Source organism: Solanum stenotomum, chromosome 7, assembly GCF_019186545.1.
Source record: "Solanum stenotomum isolate F172 chromosome 7, ASM1918654v1, whole genome shotgun sequence".
NCBI lineage: Eukaryota > Viridiplantae > Streptophyta > Magnoliopsida > Solanales > Solanaceae > Solanum > Solanum stenotomum.
The window spans coordinates 56338215-56357583 of NC_064288.1; the positions used below are offsets into that span (position 1 = coordinate 56338215).

The 19369-nt window shown below is 30.0% G+C and overlaps 2 protein-coding genes across 2 annotated transcripts; one reads left to right on the plus strand and one right to left on the minus strand.

Annotated features, from left to right (window-relative positions):
* Positions 1–2600: 2600 nt before the first annotated feature.
* On the minus strand, positions 2601–6110 carry LOC125871612 (laccase-4-like). The gene is made up of 6 exons (XM_049552241.1): positions 5901–6110; positions 5286–5437; positions 4761–5005; positions 4187–4315; positions 3116–4057; positions 2601–2999 (listed from the first exon to the last, which is right to left on the minus strand). The coding sequence occupies exons 1-6, from the start codon at positions 5985–5987 to the stop codon at positions 2869–2871; spliced, it is 1686 nt and encodes a 561-aa protein (XP_049408198.1). The 5' UTR covers positions 5988–6110; the 3' UTR covers positions 2601–2868.
* A 6930-nt stretch (positions 6111–13040) lies between these two features.
* LOC125870071 (protein NRT1/ PTR FAMILY 8.1-like) lies at positions 13041–19033 on the plus strand. Its single transcript, XM_049550437.1, has 5 exons — positions 13041–13069; positions 15774–15883; positions 16078–16295; positions 17488–18035; positions 18196–19033. The coding sequence occupies exons 1-5, from the start codon at positions 13041–13043 to the stop codon at positions 19031–19033; spliced, it is 1743 nt and encodes a 580-aa protein (XP_049406394.1).
* The last annotated feature ends 336 nt before the right edge of the window (positions 19034–19369 follow it).

Sequence of the window (19369 nt, forward strand, 5' to 3'; positions counted from 1 at the left end):
TAGTTAAAAAAAAAATGAAAAACAGAAGAAGAAAACAAACAAATAATAGCATTGAGGGTGGTTGGCTCCATTTGTAAATATTCAATTGGCAGCATTAAATGTTGATCTCCTTCTACCTTTTTTATTATATTTTTCTTTGTTATATAAAATATATTGGTTACTGTCTTTTCTCATTTCTGAATTGTTTCAGTTACATTATTTACATATTATATTATTACAAAAAATTTTTAAAAAAATCAACGAATCTTTTCGTCTTCCTTTTCTTCTTCTTTTTTTGTTACAAAATTAAATTTAAATCCATCAATTAAATTTACCTTAATTACTTTCAAAATAATTCAGGCCGACGGTATGATTTTTTTGTATTTGATTTGCTCCCATCTTAAGATATTAAAACGATTTGTCATATTTTTAACTAGTTTAATCGATGCATCACGATGGTCTTTCTTTATCTAGATTTAGAACTAGTCTCAACATATGACGATAGAAATGGAGTGATAAAGGTTGAGTCCAATTCCCAACGCTTCAATTACTCTCAAAATAATTTGGATTGACTATTTTTTTTGTATTTGATTCACTCTCTTCTTAGATATTCAAATGATTCGAACTAGTGTTATCAATAAATCATGAACGTCTTCCTTTATCTTTAGAACTGATCTCAACATAAGACGATAGAAGTTGAGTCAGAACGCTTGAGTTTCATTTCCCAACCTTACATTTTTAGAATATGTATTTTGATTTCAAGAAATTTTAGTGAACCCTAGAAAGATTGTGAAATAAGTCATCTGACTTTCCTAGTTATAATAATATTTACTCATTGGAAATCTTGACTTGTTAGAAAACAGAAATAAATAAGTAAATAAATGGGAGTATTTCTTGTTTTGTGATAGTAGGTAGATCTATGTGTGTTGGAAATGAAAGAAAGTGGTATTTATTGAGTATTTTTCTAAAACAAATGTGAGTTTCCATAAGTGGAAAGATTCCTTACTTAACATCTTTTTCCAAGGAAAGTGCAAAATGGTTGAAAATGGATTAGGTCATGTGATGTGGGCACAAATACAACTTGCATCTGCCCCTTCAATAGCTCATCTTTGCCTCCCCAATCAATCCACAAGCCCCACACCACCTAATTTTAACTCCATTTTTTTTTTTTGAGGTGCTACATATAATAAACAAACATTTAAATTTGATTTCAATTGTTAAGTAATTTTGATGAAGCACAGCATACCCTTTAACTTGATCTCAATATATATAATGACAACTAAATGCTTCAACTTATTTTTATTGTGTTTTGTGGACACCTAACGCTGATATGACATAAATTTTGGAGGTGTATTCTGGATGATCATTTTGTAAGTGGGAGTGTTTAACTGATTGATCCATGGAAACGATATGAGGTGTCTAAATGTGAATATTCAAAATTAAAGTGCTTACATATCAGTTGAAGCCAAATTTGAGTGTATGTTTATATGTTATATTTAAAATGAAACGTATCCATACTCAATGTCCACATTAATTACATAAGTTTATTAGTAATAATTTACACGATTAATTATTGAAATACAACAGTGCGTCGTGTATGTATTTATTTGATATGTATAACACGTAAGCCTTTTTTCGATAAATTTGGACAAAAAAAGACGATTCAAGTTAATACAAGGAAATTCATCGTTCTCATCATCTTTATGTTTAAGATATATAAAAGAAACGATCAAGAAAAGAATTGATGATACAAGTCTTCTCGAGAAAAATATGCATCTCAAAATATCAAACCCTTTTGGCCTTTGAGGTGGGCTATTAAAGATATTATTGTCTAAATCTAAAATCTAAAATCTAAATTTAATAGTTCAATATTTATATTTTTATTTAAAAAATCATTGCACTTTTGAGAATTTTTTCAAACCATAATTATATTTTAAAGTTTTAACAAATTTTCACATAATGAATTAAGTTAAACTCACTAAATCTATATTGTGTATCTTTAAGAGAGCAATTTGGGTTGGATTTTGGTTGTTATGGTGATTTTTAGTTTATTTTTATATCTCTATGTATATCCACATGTATCATAGTGCATATTTACTTGTATATCCATGAAGCTGATACATATCATGTATAACTTTGCATATACATGAAAATCTATGTGTGATATACATTGATGTATTTTCGTATTTGGAGTTCTCTATTTTTAGTTTGTTTGGTAGGATTTGGCTATCCATGACCAATTTTTCAATATTATACTTATTGTTTATACCTTTTTTTTTTTTTTTTTTATGTATATAACTATATACAGTAGATGTTACACCTTTCGACTTCTTTGTGTGTTTACTTCTTTATATTTTAAAACCACTTAATGAAAATCGTAGCTCTGTCGCTAGAATATATCAATATCCTGACTACATACTTCCCAACAAGTCTCTGATTAGTATGTGCTTTTTAAGCAAATTAAACTGCATATAAGTTGTGATATATTTCAGTAGGGTGAAATTTTACACTATAGATATAGTTTAACTTGTGATAGTATGACAAATAGTCAAATACCATTGGATACTAGTTAATCTCTTGTAGAAAATATGCAACAAGAATAATCATAAAAAATAGAGGTATCATTAAACAAACTCTTCAAACTTTCATCATCAATCACAAAAAAAAAAACAGAGAATACATTGAATAATACTCACATAATTATTAAAAATTGCTTGAGAAAAAAAATGTTTTCCTTTTTCACTTGACAAAATGAATACCATGTCTTATTGAGTCTCCTTTCTTTTTTTGTTTCTCATTGAGCAACATTTTCCCTATTTTTCTTTCCTACATTTTTTCTTCTTGTAAAAATTTGTATATGTGAATTTAACTCCTTTCAAAAGAGCCTTTTTAGCATTTTGGAAGATCTTTTGGAGGTGGCAAAAGTGACTCATTTGGACCTTTTCCATTATCCACAAGAAATGCCATTTTCAATCCCCATGTTGTGTGTATCTCTAGATGGCAATGCATAAACCAAACTCCTGCAATAAATTACAGTATAGTCAGACATCTGTATAACAGTCAAACGTCTCATCATAATAACCAAATTTTCTTTTGAATGAACTTTTATGATGTATGATGTATGTATTGCATGTACCTGGATTGTCAGCGCGGAATCTTATGGCAACCCATCCTCCAGAAGGAACACCAACTGTATTCCTCTCAACAGGATCCACAAGATTAAAATTCTTAGGATCAACTTTTGGATTATAATTTCCTAGTCCTTTACCAACTTGATAGAAATTAAATCCATGTAAATGTATTGGATGGTTCTCAGGAGCTATAATTCCAGTATCCTGCAAGACTAATTGAACAGTATCGTTATACGACAACTTATAAACCTTAGTCCCACTCGTTGTGCCCATATTCGCGGGTGGTGTTGTGTTAGTATAGTTGTATACAAATGGAGGGTTCCCTGGAAAATCCGCGGTGAAAACTCCTTTAATCCCTGAGAAATGTGCTTGTAATAGTGCAATTGTTGGCATAACAAATGTTACATTGTTAATACTAGCCACAACTCTGCTTCCATTGCCCTGTTTACAACTTGGACATGGATTAATACCTAAACTTACTGTAAATAATAATGAATGATCAATTTTTATTGGAACTTTAGCAGGGTATTTTTTGGAATTTAAACTTCTTAAAGAGTCTAAAAAGTTGTTAGCTATAGGTGTTGCATTTTTTGGAGGTGTATTTGTACTAGTAAGTGTAGTAGTAGAGGGATTATTTCTAAGTGTGGCAGGGTAATGTAATGTTGCAATTGCTGTTACATTGTCAACAGCAATAGGTGCATCCATAAATGGTGAAGCAACAACCATGTATTTGCCTGAATTTTTATTGGCTGTAACAATTACGTTAGTCGTTTGGCCAGGGGCGATCACTATAGTGTCCGTTTGAAAGGGCTTAATGTACGTGGCATCGACTTCAACAACTGTCATTTTGTGACCAGCGATTTTGAAGAAGAGTTCTTCGTTGAGTGCAGCGTTGATTACTCGTAGCATGTAGGTTTTTCCTTGTTCAACATTTAACTTGTATCCACCTGCATATTTCAGGTACAAAAAGATGTTAATCAATCAATGAGCTAACGTACTTATATATACTAACAGTGTAATTTCCAACTTGTTATGTATTATATTTTTGACAGTGTATAACTCTGTAGAATTATGACCTTGTGAAGGACAATTTGAAACAGGACCAGGATGACCATTGATAGTGTGAGCATCAGAAACATTAGGTGCTAATCCTGATTTTATGGCTTCATTAATCACAGCTTCAGTATCAGATTTCCACCATTCAGCTGCATTAACAACAACAACATCATAAAAACTCAAGTCCTTAATATTTTCCTTCCTAAATTAAGCACACATTAAAGTACCTCCAATATTAATTAATAGGCATACTACATAAACGCGCCCTTTAACTTGGCATTAGCTGACATCTATGCCCTCCAACTTTGGTTGTGCACAGTGAACACTTAAACTTGTATAAAACTGAACAAGTGGACACATGCCTCCGACATGTCGTCCGATGTGGCAATTTGCATCCCACATGGCGTCCTACATGTATTATGCTACGTAGGACATGCATGTATACTTGTTCAACTTTATACAAGTGTAAAATGTCTAATATACTTGTGCACGCCAAAAGTTGGAAGACATAGATGCCAGTTGAAGTCAAGTTAAATGACACGTTTATGTATTCTGCCTAATAAATATTCCAAGAAAAAAATTAATGTTGTTTACCTAGGATAACAACAGCTTCATGGTTTGGTTTTGGGAATGGATAAGGCACACCAAGTTTAGGCAAAATGACAATTGCACCATGAACAGTTGCCCTTAGCCACAAAATATGAGCATGCCAAAATAGTGTACCCCTTTGACCTGTGATTGTAAAATTGTAGACATAATTTTGGCCTGGCTGAATTGGACATTGTGTAATATATGCTGGTCCATCTGCCCATCCTGTTCTAAGTTGTCTAATACCATGCCTGTAAATTAAAAATAAAATCCTTGTAACTTGTATAAAACTAAACAGTCTAACCTTTCTATAACAACATTGTCAAATTTTTTTGACGGCTAGAGCGAAATGGTAGTACTATATAACATGAAAGATTCTATATAGTATAGAGGCAAAGGTGGCTCAATTGTAATTTTTTTTTTTTGAATTCTACCTTTTTAAAATTTCTGGCCTCGTCACTGATGATATTATTGTCTTTTACATTGTATGCAAGAAGGTGATTAGGTCTAATTAAATATTAAATGACTTACCAATGGATAGAGACATTATACTTAACATGATTAACAACTTTGATAAGTACATTGTCTCCTTCCCTAGCATATATTGTAGGTCCTGGAAATTTTCCATTCACAGTAACAATGGACTTTGAGGAACAAAGTCTAGTTGTATTTTTCATTACCACCTGCAATATAAAAATATAATTCAGTAATTAATTTGATATTAATTATTACGAATTGGAGTAAAACTTTGGTTCATCACTATATATGTAGTTGACATATTATTTTGATTAACCATATGGTTTAAAAAAGTGATAATATTAATATGTCTTCAAAATAATTTATTTTTATATATACTTTTCTGAAAGTTCGTTTGTATGGTGCATGAAATTGAACAATCGTTTTCCTTGTTATGCATGCAAAAAAAATAAAATTATTCTTTTCTATATTCAAATATATTTGTTCATGCATATTAATTGATACTTAAAAAATCCGATTAACAAATGATGATATCTTTTGAGCTCTCGTATGGTCACTCAACTAATAGTTCAAAATTGATAATAACTAATATTAGTTGACTGACCATCTGAGAAATCAACCCTTCACACCGCTAGCATAAAAAAAGTAGCACTAATAAATAGTACTTACATTGAACTTGTAATGTCTAACCCTGCATTCAACAAGAGGAAAAAGGCAAAGTGCCAACATGATAAAATGGCAAATCCAAGAGTTCATTTTTGTCTCTTTTTTTGAACTTTCTTCAAACACTTACTTTCTCTATGCAATTTAAGTGCTTAGAGAAAGTGAATTAGGTATCTGTTTTTTAGTTCTTGATGTGTTGTGTAATCTTGTTATATTCAAGAAATGACATGCCAACACAAATATATATATGTGTGTGAAAAAAAGGAAATTCAATTCAATGTGTAGTTGTGTTATCATTTTCTTTAGTTAGGTGAGATGGATCTACTTCTTCTTCAACAGCAATTGAATTGAATTGAATTTCTTTTTGGCATATTTTTTTCTCCCTTAATCATTCCTTGCATGTTACATAAGTTTAAAATCTTTGTGGACCTACTTAAATTTGCAAGTTAAGCTATATTAGTAATTTGTTTAGGTTAGTAACAAAATTCCAATTTAATTAATTTCACTTTTGGATTTGATTATTGTCTTCATTACTTGTCTTAAAAGAGGGTAGCACTTAGGTGCATTAAATTTGGTCAAATTAGAGTTTGAGTCTAACTGACACTTCAAAAGCTAGCTCAAACATAAAAAGATTGTCTAAGACTTTGGGTCTAACTTTAAAAAAAAAAATAACTTGCAATGTAAAATATCGAATCAATACTCCAGAAACAAATGAAATTGAAATATAACATAAGTTTTAAATTCAAATAAGAAAATTTAACATAATACTCTTATGTCAAATTTCAACATAACATACATTTAAAAGAAAAAAAGAACACGTAAGTCCATAACTTTATTCAACGATGAATTCTACGTTAATTAAAAAATTAGAATACTAACAAAATTACACTCATGATTTTATTTTTTTTTAGATAAAACGAAAATTGCATAGAATTACATGAAGTAAAGACTAAGAATGAAAATGAAATAAAATATTAAATAATATAAAATAAGAAAATATATTTTTAGAAAATATTAGAATAATAAAAATTAAAAAGAATTTAAAATAATAAAAACAAAAAATACATTAAAATGAAAAAAAAAATAGAAATTAAAAAGTAATTAGTAATTACACAACGTAATTACCAACAATTCATAGCCTCCCCCGTGAATTGGAGAGTCCTGCCAATTACACTCAATTACTTGCTGACCAGGTAATTACATGACCAACCAAATAAGACAGATAATATAATTACACAATTACACCAAATCCAATTACCAAGATAGCTTTCCAAAACGACCCTAATAGAATGTACTACAATTATTTGAATTACTACTATTGTTTACCTTATTTATCCGTAGCATTTAGCATCATTAAAAGGACTAAAACAATCCATTTAAATGTTTTTTTTTTCTAAAATAAAGACGCCTTAATAATAGTACTGTTTGATGAAGAACCAGTATATTGACTGGCGTTTAAACTAAATATATGCATAATCTCAAAAAATAAGATTATATATAATAAGTAATTTAGTTTTTGTCTACTAATGATTCAAGTGAATTAATAAAAAACTACTCCTCAAATTGGAATTTCAAGATTCGTTATTGTATAGGGCAAAAATAGGTAAGACACGTTAGCTCAAGATGAGTGGAATCTTAATAGCTCAGTTAATTGGTTATTTGAACTTTCATCTTATTGGTGAGAGTTCGATTTTTTACCGTAATCCTCTATCCATTTCCCCTCCCTACCCCCAATTTATAGTTTATTATTTTTTTTAAAAAAAGTTAGCTAAAGACACGGGGAAGATCAAATATATTGTGGCTATGTTCCATGGAATCAAATTGTCGAAGAATGAAAAGTCTCACATTGATTATTAATGAAATGAGTGGTCTCCTTATATGGATCTAGACAATAATCCCCTCATAAGCTAGATATGAGATTGAGTTAGACCAAAAATTAATTTCTTTACATGGTATCAGAACAAGGTCCGTCTCATTCGATGTTATTTGCCCCAAAGTAAATGGCTCACACTCCAATTGTCCAGCCCTGGACATGAGGTGGGATGTTAAAGAATAAGAAAGTCACGTATATCGATATGGTTAATGAGATGGATGATCTTATATTGACTTAGATGATTCTCCCCTCTTAAGCTAGCTAGTTTTTACAGTTAAAGATAAACTCAAGATTCATTTCATTACACAAATAAACTTCACCTAAAAAGAGTAAGACCGAATAGAGATGAAGCACCCAAAGGAAAATCAATTATATTAAATTTGAGCCTAGAGTACCCTTATTTATTTTATCTAATTTGTGACTTTTTTATATTGTATGTTTTTCTCAAATTAAACTCTGATAATTAAACTGTTCTAATCAACCACAACCCCCTTATAGGAAAGATATTTCTTTTCTTTTTCTTACCAACAAAAAAAAAAGATGGGAAATTGATTTAGGAAACTTCTTTTTTTTTTTTGCAATATTAGTGATGGATTAGTGAAAAGTAATCATATTATTGTAGAACCTTAGAATCAATATTAAAGGACAAGACATTGTGACTCTTAGTTGCTAAACCTAGAAAATTATGGTTGTTAAATAGTTATCATGTGAGTTTGCATAATTTTTTTTCTTTGCTATCTGTAAGACATTAAACATTGTTTCAAAGCAAAGATTAATCCAACCAAATGGATTTTAACAACTTATTAGTTGTCAACAATTCCCCTTTTACTCCTACCTCCACCCTCTCACCAATAATAAAAATGTTAAATCTCCTTGTTTTTTATTATTTAAATTTTCTTTAGTGAAATTTTGACTCTATCATTATTTATTATACTGTNTATATTTTTAGAAAATATTAGAATAATAAAAATTAAAAAGAATTTAAAATAATAACAAAAATTACATTAAAATGAAAAAAAATAAAAATACAAAATAAAATAAAGAAATTAAAAAGTAATCAGATTGTAATTACACAACGTAATTACCAGCAATTCACAACCTCCCCCTATGAATTAGAGAGTCCTGCCAATTACACTCAATTACTTGCTGATCAGGTAATTACATGACCAACCAAATAAGACAGATAATGTAATTACAATCAATTACACTAAATCTAATTACCAAGATAGCTTTCCAAACCGACCCTAATAGAATGTACCACAATTATTTGAATCACTACTATTGTTTACCTTTTTTATCCGTAGCATTTAGCAACATTAAAAGGACTTAAACAATCCATTTAAATTTTGTTTTTTTTTTCTAAAATAAAGACACCTTAATAATAGTACTGTTTGATGAAGAACCAGTCTATTGACTGGCGTTTAAACTAAATATATGCATAATCTCAAAAAAATAAGATTATATATAATAAGTAATTTAGTTTTTGTCTACTAATGATTCAAATGAATTAATAAAAATCTATTCAAATAAGAATTTCATGATTTGTTATTGTATAGGGCAAAAATAGGTAAGACACGTTAGTTGAAGATAAAGTAGAATGTTAATAGCTCAGTTAGTTGACTATTTGAACTTTCATTTTATTGGTGAGGGTTCGATTTTAATTTTCACTCTAATCCTCTATCCATTTCCCCGCCCTAACCCCAATTTATTGTTTATCTTTTTTTAAAAAAAAAGTTAGCTAAAGACACGGGGAAGATCAAATATATCGTGGCCATGTTCCATGGAAATCAAATCGTTGAAGAATGAAAAAGTCTCTTGTCGGTTATTAATGAAATGGGTGGTCTCTTTATTTGGATCTAGAGAATTATCCCCTCATAAACTAGATAAGAGATTGAGTTAGACCAAAAATCAATTTCTTTACATGGTATCAGAGCAAGACCCGTCTCATTCGATGTTATGTGCCCTAAAGTAAATGGCTCACACTCCAATTGTCCAGCCCTGGGCATGAGGTGGATGTTGAAGAATGAGAAAGTCGCACATAGGTATGGTTAATGAGATCAATGATCTTCTTATATTGACTTGGATAATTCTCCTCTCTTAAGCTAGCTTTTACGATTAAGATAAACTCAAAATTCAATTTATTAGACAAATACACTTTCACCTAAAAAGAGTAAGACCGAATAGATGAAGCACCCAAAGGAAAATCAATTATATTAAATTTGAGCCTAGAGTACCCTTATTTATTTTATCTAATTTGTGACTTTTTTATATTGTATGTTTTTCTCAAATTAAACTCTGATAATTAAACTGTTCTAATCAACCACAACCCCCTTATAGGAAAGATATTTCTTTTCTTTTTCTTACCAACAAAAAAAAAAGATGGGAAATTGATTTAGGAAACTTCTTTTTTTTTTTTGCAATATTAGTGATGGATTAGTGAAAAGTAATCATATTATTGTAGAACCTTAGAATCAATATTAAAGGACAAGAGATTGTGACTCTTACTTGCTAAACCTAGAAAATTATGGTTGTTAAATAGTTATCATGTGAGTTTGCATAAAAAAATTTCTTTGCTATCTGTAAGACATTAAACATTGTTTCAAAGCAAAGATTAATCCAACCAAATGGATTTTAACAACTTATTAGTTGTCAACAATTCCCCTTTTACTCCTACCTCCACCCTCTCACCAATAATAAAAATGTTAAATCTCCTTGTTTTTTATTATTTAAATTTTCTTTAGTGAAATTTTGACTCTATCATTATTTATTATACTGTAAAAATTATTTATCAGGAATTTACTAATATCATTGGTTATCAATCTACCACAACTCTTCTCTTTTATCAGAGTTTGGACCAACAAGTAAGCAATTTTGGAACTCTCTCGTTACTAGAAACAAATGTTTTTAGTAACAAATTAGTGGAATAAAATATAATTTTTTCACTCATTTTCTACTGAATCAGCTCACTAGGAAAATGCATGATAGAAAACAGATTCTTACTGAAATAGTAGAAAACTTCCTAATATTTCATATGAAAACATTAATATTCTTTCTTTTCTCACTGATTCAACTAAAAGATTTGTGAAAATAACCATTGTACATTTTTTAGTGGAAAATTCAATAGGAAAATAGTGATTTTTAGTACCGTCTCACCCTCCCAACAAGATAAAAAGATTAAGAATTTTTTTTTTTAACCAAAAATAAAGAATGAAATTTATTAATTAAGGATCAATCATGAATTTTAGGAGTGTTAGGACGACTTGGTGATCAACTAACTAAACCTCCTTGTTTGGGAAGGGAGTTCATCTACTAACATATGGTAGATTAAATTTCACTTTCATAATATATAATAATTTTATTACTCATGTTCATTGCATGTAATTTTTTACCTGAAAAAAAAGAACAATTAATTAGTTATATTATATGTTATTGTCTCTTTGTTTCAATTGTTTTTACTTGATTAAAATAAAATATTTCAAATACATGGTAGATGAATTATAATAATTAAGAAGCTGGATTGGTGAAATTAAACTTATATAAGAGAAATTTAATTTGAAGCGTAAAATAAAAATATGATTTATGTATTGTATGACGACATATTTATGATTTATGATACTGAAGCTAATTAACTCTTTAATAATAATTAAAAAAAGTTTTAAGAATATAGCTTGTGAGGACTTACCTAACATTGTGATTGAACAAGTGGACAACTAGGGTGCGTTCGGCACAAACGAAAATGATTTCTATAAAAAATGTTTTTCGGAAAAATATTTTCTAAGAAAATAAGTTGAATTTTTACTTATTTTTGTATGTTCCGTATGTAAGTAAAAAAATATATTTTTCTAAAAGCATTTGTATATAATCTAGACAACTATTATGCATAGTGGGAGTAAGGGTAAGGGACGGGACTAAGGAGGCGGGGGTAAAGAAGAGGAAAGGTGGAGGGATGTTACGTGGAATGTTAGAAACTTGTATTTTCTATTTCCACTCGAAATTTTTTTTTATTTTTTTATTTTTAAGAAATCTATTTCCAAAAAAAATTATTTTTAATTGTTTTAACCTACCGAATATAGAAAAATTAAAACTCCATGCCGATTACCAAACACACCCCCAATCATTACTTGCGTAAAAATAAATACCCCTTTATTCAATTATATGACTTATGAAGTACAATACATTTTCTTCTTTGACTTTAATTATTTTTAGCTCAAAAAATTGTTGACTATGAAATAGTACTTTCATGTGATTTTTTAAATGTATAATTTCCTTTTCTTAAACATTTCAAAATCATTGTTCGTTTTATTAGAAATTAAATATCGTATTTTAAATTTAGATAGTCCTTTTAGATCAGTACTACGTGGACAACTTATTTCTTTTTCTTGTCAATTCTGAACTTACTATGCTTTTAAATTATTAGGAACACTTAGTGTTAAATCGACTTGCTACCTTTTAAAGATGTAAAATACAAATAAAATATTTTTAAAAAAATTGTGTTTGAGAATGAAACAAATCAAGAAATAATCCAATCTTCTAGAATTAGGTATTATTATGTTTCTCTACTTTATCTGACTAAATTTCACAAGCATTGGAATAATTAATTTTTGTTATATTTACCTAATTATGTTGAACTCATGTAAGCTTGACCAAAATCTGATTTATCACAACAAAACTTAGATTCTACTAAACCTATTGGCAATGGGGAGGTGCACAAGATTTTGGTACCACTATTTAAGTTTATATTCTAACTTCTAAGGTTACAATTTGTTTACGAGTCTATCTATTTCAGAATAATTTTAAATATATGATACTAAAAGTAAGATTTGACAAAGTTTAATTTTTCAATTCCGACAAAATATCTGAAGTTTCATGTTGCTTTGAAAATGCACATGCAAGCGTACATACTTGTACAAGTAATATAGTAATTTTAGAAATCGAATGGTGAATCCATAAGGACTAGTGATTAATTATTTATTAAACTAAACTAGTGCTAATTACTATTTATTGAAGAAATAAATCTCAAAGTTTATTTTTATTACCAAGTAAAATAAAAATAAAACGAACAATGAAATTAAACTACACAAAGAGCGATTTTTTTTCGTTATCAGTGAGATGAATATTTCATGTTTGCATGTAATTCACTAATCCTATTGAGTTCTCGAACAATTTTCTTTTAATTTGAATTATCAACAATTGCTGATTAATCGAATTATTATTACTCATAGTATTCTCCTGAATTTCTACTCGTTTATTTAAAAAAATGTCCTTATATACTTATGAAATTGCTCTATTATGAAAACAATGGGTTCATGGTATTTAATTGAACATATGGGTAGCTAAGTATACTTCTATCCTAATCGCAAATTCTTATCCTGTCTTCAAAAAATTAGATTACATTCTATTTAACCCTTTTCTAAGGTAGTATAAGGAAAAAAGCCCTTAAATTATTAAAATGAAAATATAAAATAAAATATCTATTTTTGATATATGATCAAGTAAAATGAAACGAAGAAAATATTTTAAACAGAGAGAAATTTTGTTGTAGTGTTTATTCTATCTGAAAACTTAAAAGAGGTCTATATTTAAAATCCAAAATGGTTCACGGAGTTTTGTGAAAATATTCCTTCCATTTATTTTTACTTGTTTAGAATTTTTAAATTTTATTTATTTATTTTACCCGTCACTTTTTAATCTATCAAGAGAAAATAAAAAAAAGTCATATTTTACTTTTAACATAAATTATTTATTCTTCAAATCATTTTTCGAGACGTAAAATTATAGATCAATTATTATCTATATTGTGATAACATGAAAAATGAAAAGAGGGAGAGGGAGTAACTATGATATTTATTGTGATTGTAACCTCTCAAATCCCCATATGGGAGAGAAGTCTGCCTATAACAGAAAAACAAAGAAAAAAAAAAGAAGATCAATTTAATTCAATTAGAAAGAAAGATAGAAAACCAGAGCAAGTAGAGAGAGTGGGATTGATTGATGATTCAACCAATAATAAGCTACCAACAAAGAGTGGTAAGTATTCCTTCATCTTTAATCAGAGGTCTTGAGTGGTATAAATTCGCTTTTGCTAGGGAGCATTTTACGTATGACCAATATGAGACTTTTCAGCGCAAATCCAATTTAATCGGATTTCAATATAAATATCAGACATCAGATAGAAAATAAAAATAAATCAATAATAAGCTAAGGGCTCAAAAATGAGAAGACACTGACTGATCAATTACTACTATGGATAGAAGTGTGTGCCATGAAAAATGAAAATATGTGTGCCATGGACAAATATCTTCTACACTACATTCATGACCAAAAACCAAGTACCAAGGTAAGTAAAAGGATTATTTAGAAGTTGAGATTTATAAGGCAGACCATTAATTAACTTTGTAATTTCATAAATGAAATTTGAAAAATTAGAGTGTACATAAATTTTACTGATCTGCTCCTCATAGAGATAGGGATGTGTTTTTGATAGATCCTTAGCTTATACAATATATTTCAAAGCAGATTGAAAAAGAGAATCTAGAAAGGGAAAAAACTCTAAAACGTTTGTTTGCAATAAATTTTAAACATATGGAAAATAATAAACCACACAAATAAAATTTGAAGAAACATAACTTTAATGATAAATATGCGGGTATAATTCTGGTCCTCCCTTGATTCTACTCTCCTAAGATTTATTCATGATTCAAGGGCCGTTAATGGCGTATTTCTCGAACTAGGATGATTTAGATTTGACCTCTTTATGAATATTCCATGACTTTTATGGAATATTCGAGATCTTGATCTTTAAAAATACCCAAGAGTTTATGGGCTATTTTGAGATGCCTTTTAAGGGAATTTAGTACCCTTTATATAGGCATAAACTAGGGTTTAGGGTTGAGTAGCCTTCAAGAATTCTAATTGAAACTGAACACATCTTCTAGAGTCCCAATTCGAATTGAACACGTCTTGTAGAGTTCGCAAAATTTCAATGTCTACAACGTCATCGAACTTTGAGAAAAGACCTATCTATACAATTAGTTAATAGTTTGTCTCATCTATGTCATTTCTATTTGAGAGAAAAAAAGGTTCATCCATGCTATTATAACTAAAATGGCATAGATGAGCCGAACTTTTAACGGATGACAAAGATGAGTTTTTTCTCAAAGTTCAATGGTATATTTTAACCTTTTTCCTTTTAAAAAAAGATTTAATTAATGTCGTAGCCAAATCATAATTGGCCACGTATAAAAATGATTTCGCAAAACTGAAATTGTTTTCAGTAACCTTCTTATTAACTGAGAAATTGACATAAATAGTTGTCCACCAAAATCTATTATAGTATGATATGTCAAGTAAAAGTGAACGGAGGGATATTTTTTTTATATATTTAGCTAACGAATACAATTATATTTAGTTGACCGGGCAAATGTATAACTCACTCTAAATTTGGATCATTTTAACCCGTTTAAATTTAGTCCAATTCGCCCATCTGACACTCCTAATTAACGAGGATAGTAATTTGTGGAGGGTATTTTGGTAATTTAACCGAATAGTGTTTTAGATGGTGGGAATGTCAAGTGTATAGAGGATAACGTAGGTCCAATGAATGTATGCATGGCTGCAAAATGGAAACCATGCACACAGCCATCCTCTCTAATATGTGTATATTAATTACACTTCCAACTTCCCAAATTAATTATACTTACTCATCTTATTATAAATAATCTGGTGAGCTTTCTTGTTTTCTTGAACCTTCACCCCCTCTTAGCAAAAGCAAAACATCCTAGGTATGTACACAAACATTATTTCATCTGTCTCAATTTACGTGAAGATGTTACTGTTCGGGAAGCTTTAACTATAATTTTATCACATTTCTAAAATATCTTGAATTATTAGTTATGTTGAGTTGTACAAATATTTTGTGTATTTTTCAAATATGTAAAGTTTATATAAATTAAGTGTTTTGACCCTCGTACTTCAAATATAATTTTTTTTGTATCACTAGTATCAAGTATGGCGGAAGATGATAATAAATTTGTGAAAGATGGAACGGTGGACTACAAAAACAATCCAGCAATCAAGAACCAAACTGGAACTTGGAGAGCTTGCCCCTATATCCTTGGTACACTACTTTCTCTGTTTCTCTATTCCAATTTATGTGATACTTTTCATTTTCTGAGATTCAAACGGCGGATGTAGGGGGTGGGAGGGTGTTCACCCGACCCCCCTCTAGCCATAAGTTATATTATGATTGATTTTTTCGTGTTTATGTACATATATAAATTTTGAATCGATCTCGTTTAACTTAATTAACAGGAAATGAATGTTGTGAGAGGCTGGCATATTATGGGATAAACACAAATCTAGTGAATTATCTGAAATATCAGATGAATGAGAGTAGTGTTGTGGCAGTTAATAATGTTACAAATTGGTCAGGGACATGTTATGTTACACCATTGCTAGGTGCATTTCTAGCTGATGCCTATTTGGGAAGATTTTGGACTATTGCTGCCTTCTCAATCATCTATGTCTTTGTAAGCCTCTTTATATTTTTGCTTTGCATGTTTCTTTAAGTTTGGTAATATGCATTACATTACATGTCACGACTTCAGCTTACTGAGGACATGACCCTAGCAGGTCTGCATTTTTCTACATACACCTTTCTCCCTAGACCCTACTTTGTGAGATTGCACTCAGGGGCGGATCTATGAAGAGGTGTGGGGTGCCACGCCACCCCCGAACTTCGACGAAAATTCTATATATATATAGGTATATATATATATATATATATAATATTTATATAAATATAAAACGTGCCACCCACAGAATAAAACTAGCTTGTGGTGCCATGGTAGGAGGGTAACTTTAGAAGGTTGATGTTGCGGGTTCGAATCCCATTTATACCTATTTTTTTGAGAAATTTGCTGCAAACGTTTTTTAAGGAAAAAAAAAAAAAGGCTCCAAGCACCTTTTTTTAAGGAAAAACAACTGGCACAATTTTATTTTATTTTTTATAATTGTTATTGATTTAAATTAAATTAATTACATTATTATTCCTTTAACTTTTCTTTTATTGGATTAAATACTCAATAAAAGTGTAATATCTTATTATTTATATTTTATTGATTGATTTATGATATATATCGAAAAGACGAATAATTTAAAAAAAAAAAATTAATTTAATCGATAAGTCTATTTGGCACCCACGAATCCTAAATCCTGGATCCACCACTGATTGCACTAACTAACACGTTTATTATCTTGTCTAGGAAGTACGTTCACCAGAATGAAACACTTTTACACGATAGAAATATTGTCAGTGCATATAAGTTAAAACGTTGTACTTTAAATTTATGCAGGGGATGACAGTACTAACATTATCAGCATCAATTCATGGACTAAAACCACCTTGTGATCATGACAACAATTCATGTCACCCTAAAGGATTACAAATTGGAATATTTTACTTAGGTCTTTACCTAATAGCACTTGGTACTGGTGGAATAAAACCTTGCGTTTCATCATTTGGTGCTGATCAATTTGATNGTCACAACTTCAGCTTACTGAGGACATGACCCTAGCAACACTACTTTGTGAGATTGCACTAACTAACATGTTTATTATCCTGCCTAGGAAGTACGTACGTTCACAAGAATGAAACACTTTTACACGATAGAAATATTGTCAGTGCATATAAGTTAAACGTTATACTTTAAATTTATGCAGGGGATGACAGTACTAACATTATCAGCATCAATACATGGACTAAAACCACCTTGTGATCATGACAACAATTCATGTCACCCTAAAGGATTACAAATTGGAATATTTTACTTAGGTCTTTACCTAATAGCACTTGGTACTGGTGGAATAAAACCTTGTGTTTCATCATTTGGTGCTGATCAATTTGATGATTCTGATGAAACAGAGAAGAAAAAAAAGAGTTCTTTCTTTAATTGGTTCTATTTTTCTATCAACATTGGCGCGCTCGTTGCCTCTACTGTTCTTGTTTGGATACAAACAAATGTTGGATGGGGTTGGGGATTTGGTATTCCTGCTGTTGCTATGGCTATTGCTGTTGTCAGTTTTTTTTCAGGAACAAAACTTTATAGGAATCAAAAACCTGGTGGAAGTCCACTTACAAGGATATTTCAAGTTGTAGTTGCATCTTTTAGGAAAATTAAAGTTAAGGATACTTCTGTTTTGTTTGAAACTAATGATGAAGAATCTGTTGTACAAGGTAGCAGGAAACTTGATCATACTCAACAATTGAGGTATGTCTAAGTACTTTTTGATTCGTTTTCTGTTGAATTGTATGATCATCTCATCAACAACAGTTGTAGTTATCTTTGATAGTTATACTATAAGACAGACGGTTACTTGTAGTTATCTTTTAACGACCTAATAATATTTTTGTCTTCATATTTTATTCAGTTTCTTTGATAAGGCAGCAGTGGAGACACAATCAGATAAAATCAAAGGGTCAATTAATCCATGGAGCCTTTGCACTGTGACACAAGTTGAAGAATTGAAATCAATCATAAGGTTATTGCCTATATGGGCAACTGGTATAATCTTTAGCAGTGTGTATAGCCAAATGGGAACCTTATTTGTTCTCCAGGGTAACACAATGGATCTTCACATGACAAAATCCTTTGAAATCCCTTCAGCTTCCCTTTCCCTTTTCGACACGATTAGTGTCATATTTTGGGTACCTGTCTATGACCGTGTGATTGTTCCGTTGGCTAGAAGAATCACAGGTCATAGGAATGGTTTCACTCAGCTACAAAGGATAGCAATTGGACTCGTAATCTCAATTTTCGCGATGTTGATTGCTGGAACATTGGAATTGGTAAGATTGACAAGTGTAAAACAACATAATTACTACGAAATGAAGCATATACCTATGTCGATTTTTTGGCAAGTTCCTCAATATTTTGTCATAGGTTGTGCTGAGGTTTTTACATTCATTGGACAATTGGAATTCTTCTATGAACAAGCTCCTGATGCTATGAGAAGTTTATGTTCTGCTCTGTCTCTTATAACGACCGCGCTCGGGAACTATCTGAGTACATTTTTGGTGAATGTTGTTACAGACATGAGTACTAGACATGGTGGTGCTGGTTGGATTCCTGATAACTTGAACTATGGTCATTTACATTACTTTTTCTGGCTTTTGGCTGTGCTAAGTGTGATCAATTTTGGATTTTTTCTCTTTGTTGCTAAATTTTATACTTATAAGAAGCCTTATATAGGTCCATCCTCATCATAGTTAATTAAGTTACAATTATTTGTAACAATATTATTAGTGTTTTGATCATCTGTTTCTGCAAAAGATATAACATTGTTGTTCAAGATTCTTGATTTTCTTGAAATGAGCATTAAGGTTGGTTTTTTGGTTCTAATTTTTAGTATTGCATTGCAACATACTTGATCTGTTCCATTTTAACTGTTGTTTTTAGCTCTTTTCATGTCTATTAATTAAGAAAAACAATAAATATAAGGTATAGTTTAGTAGGTTATCCCTATTTATAAGATGTTTCTTGATAATTGAAGTGCTAGTTTTTTAATATGAAGGGTATTGTTAAAAACAATTACTCTCTCTGTC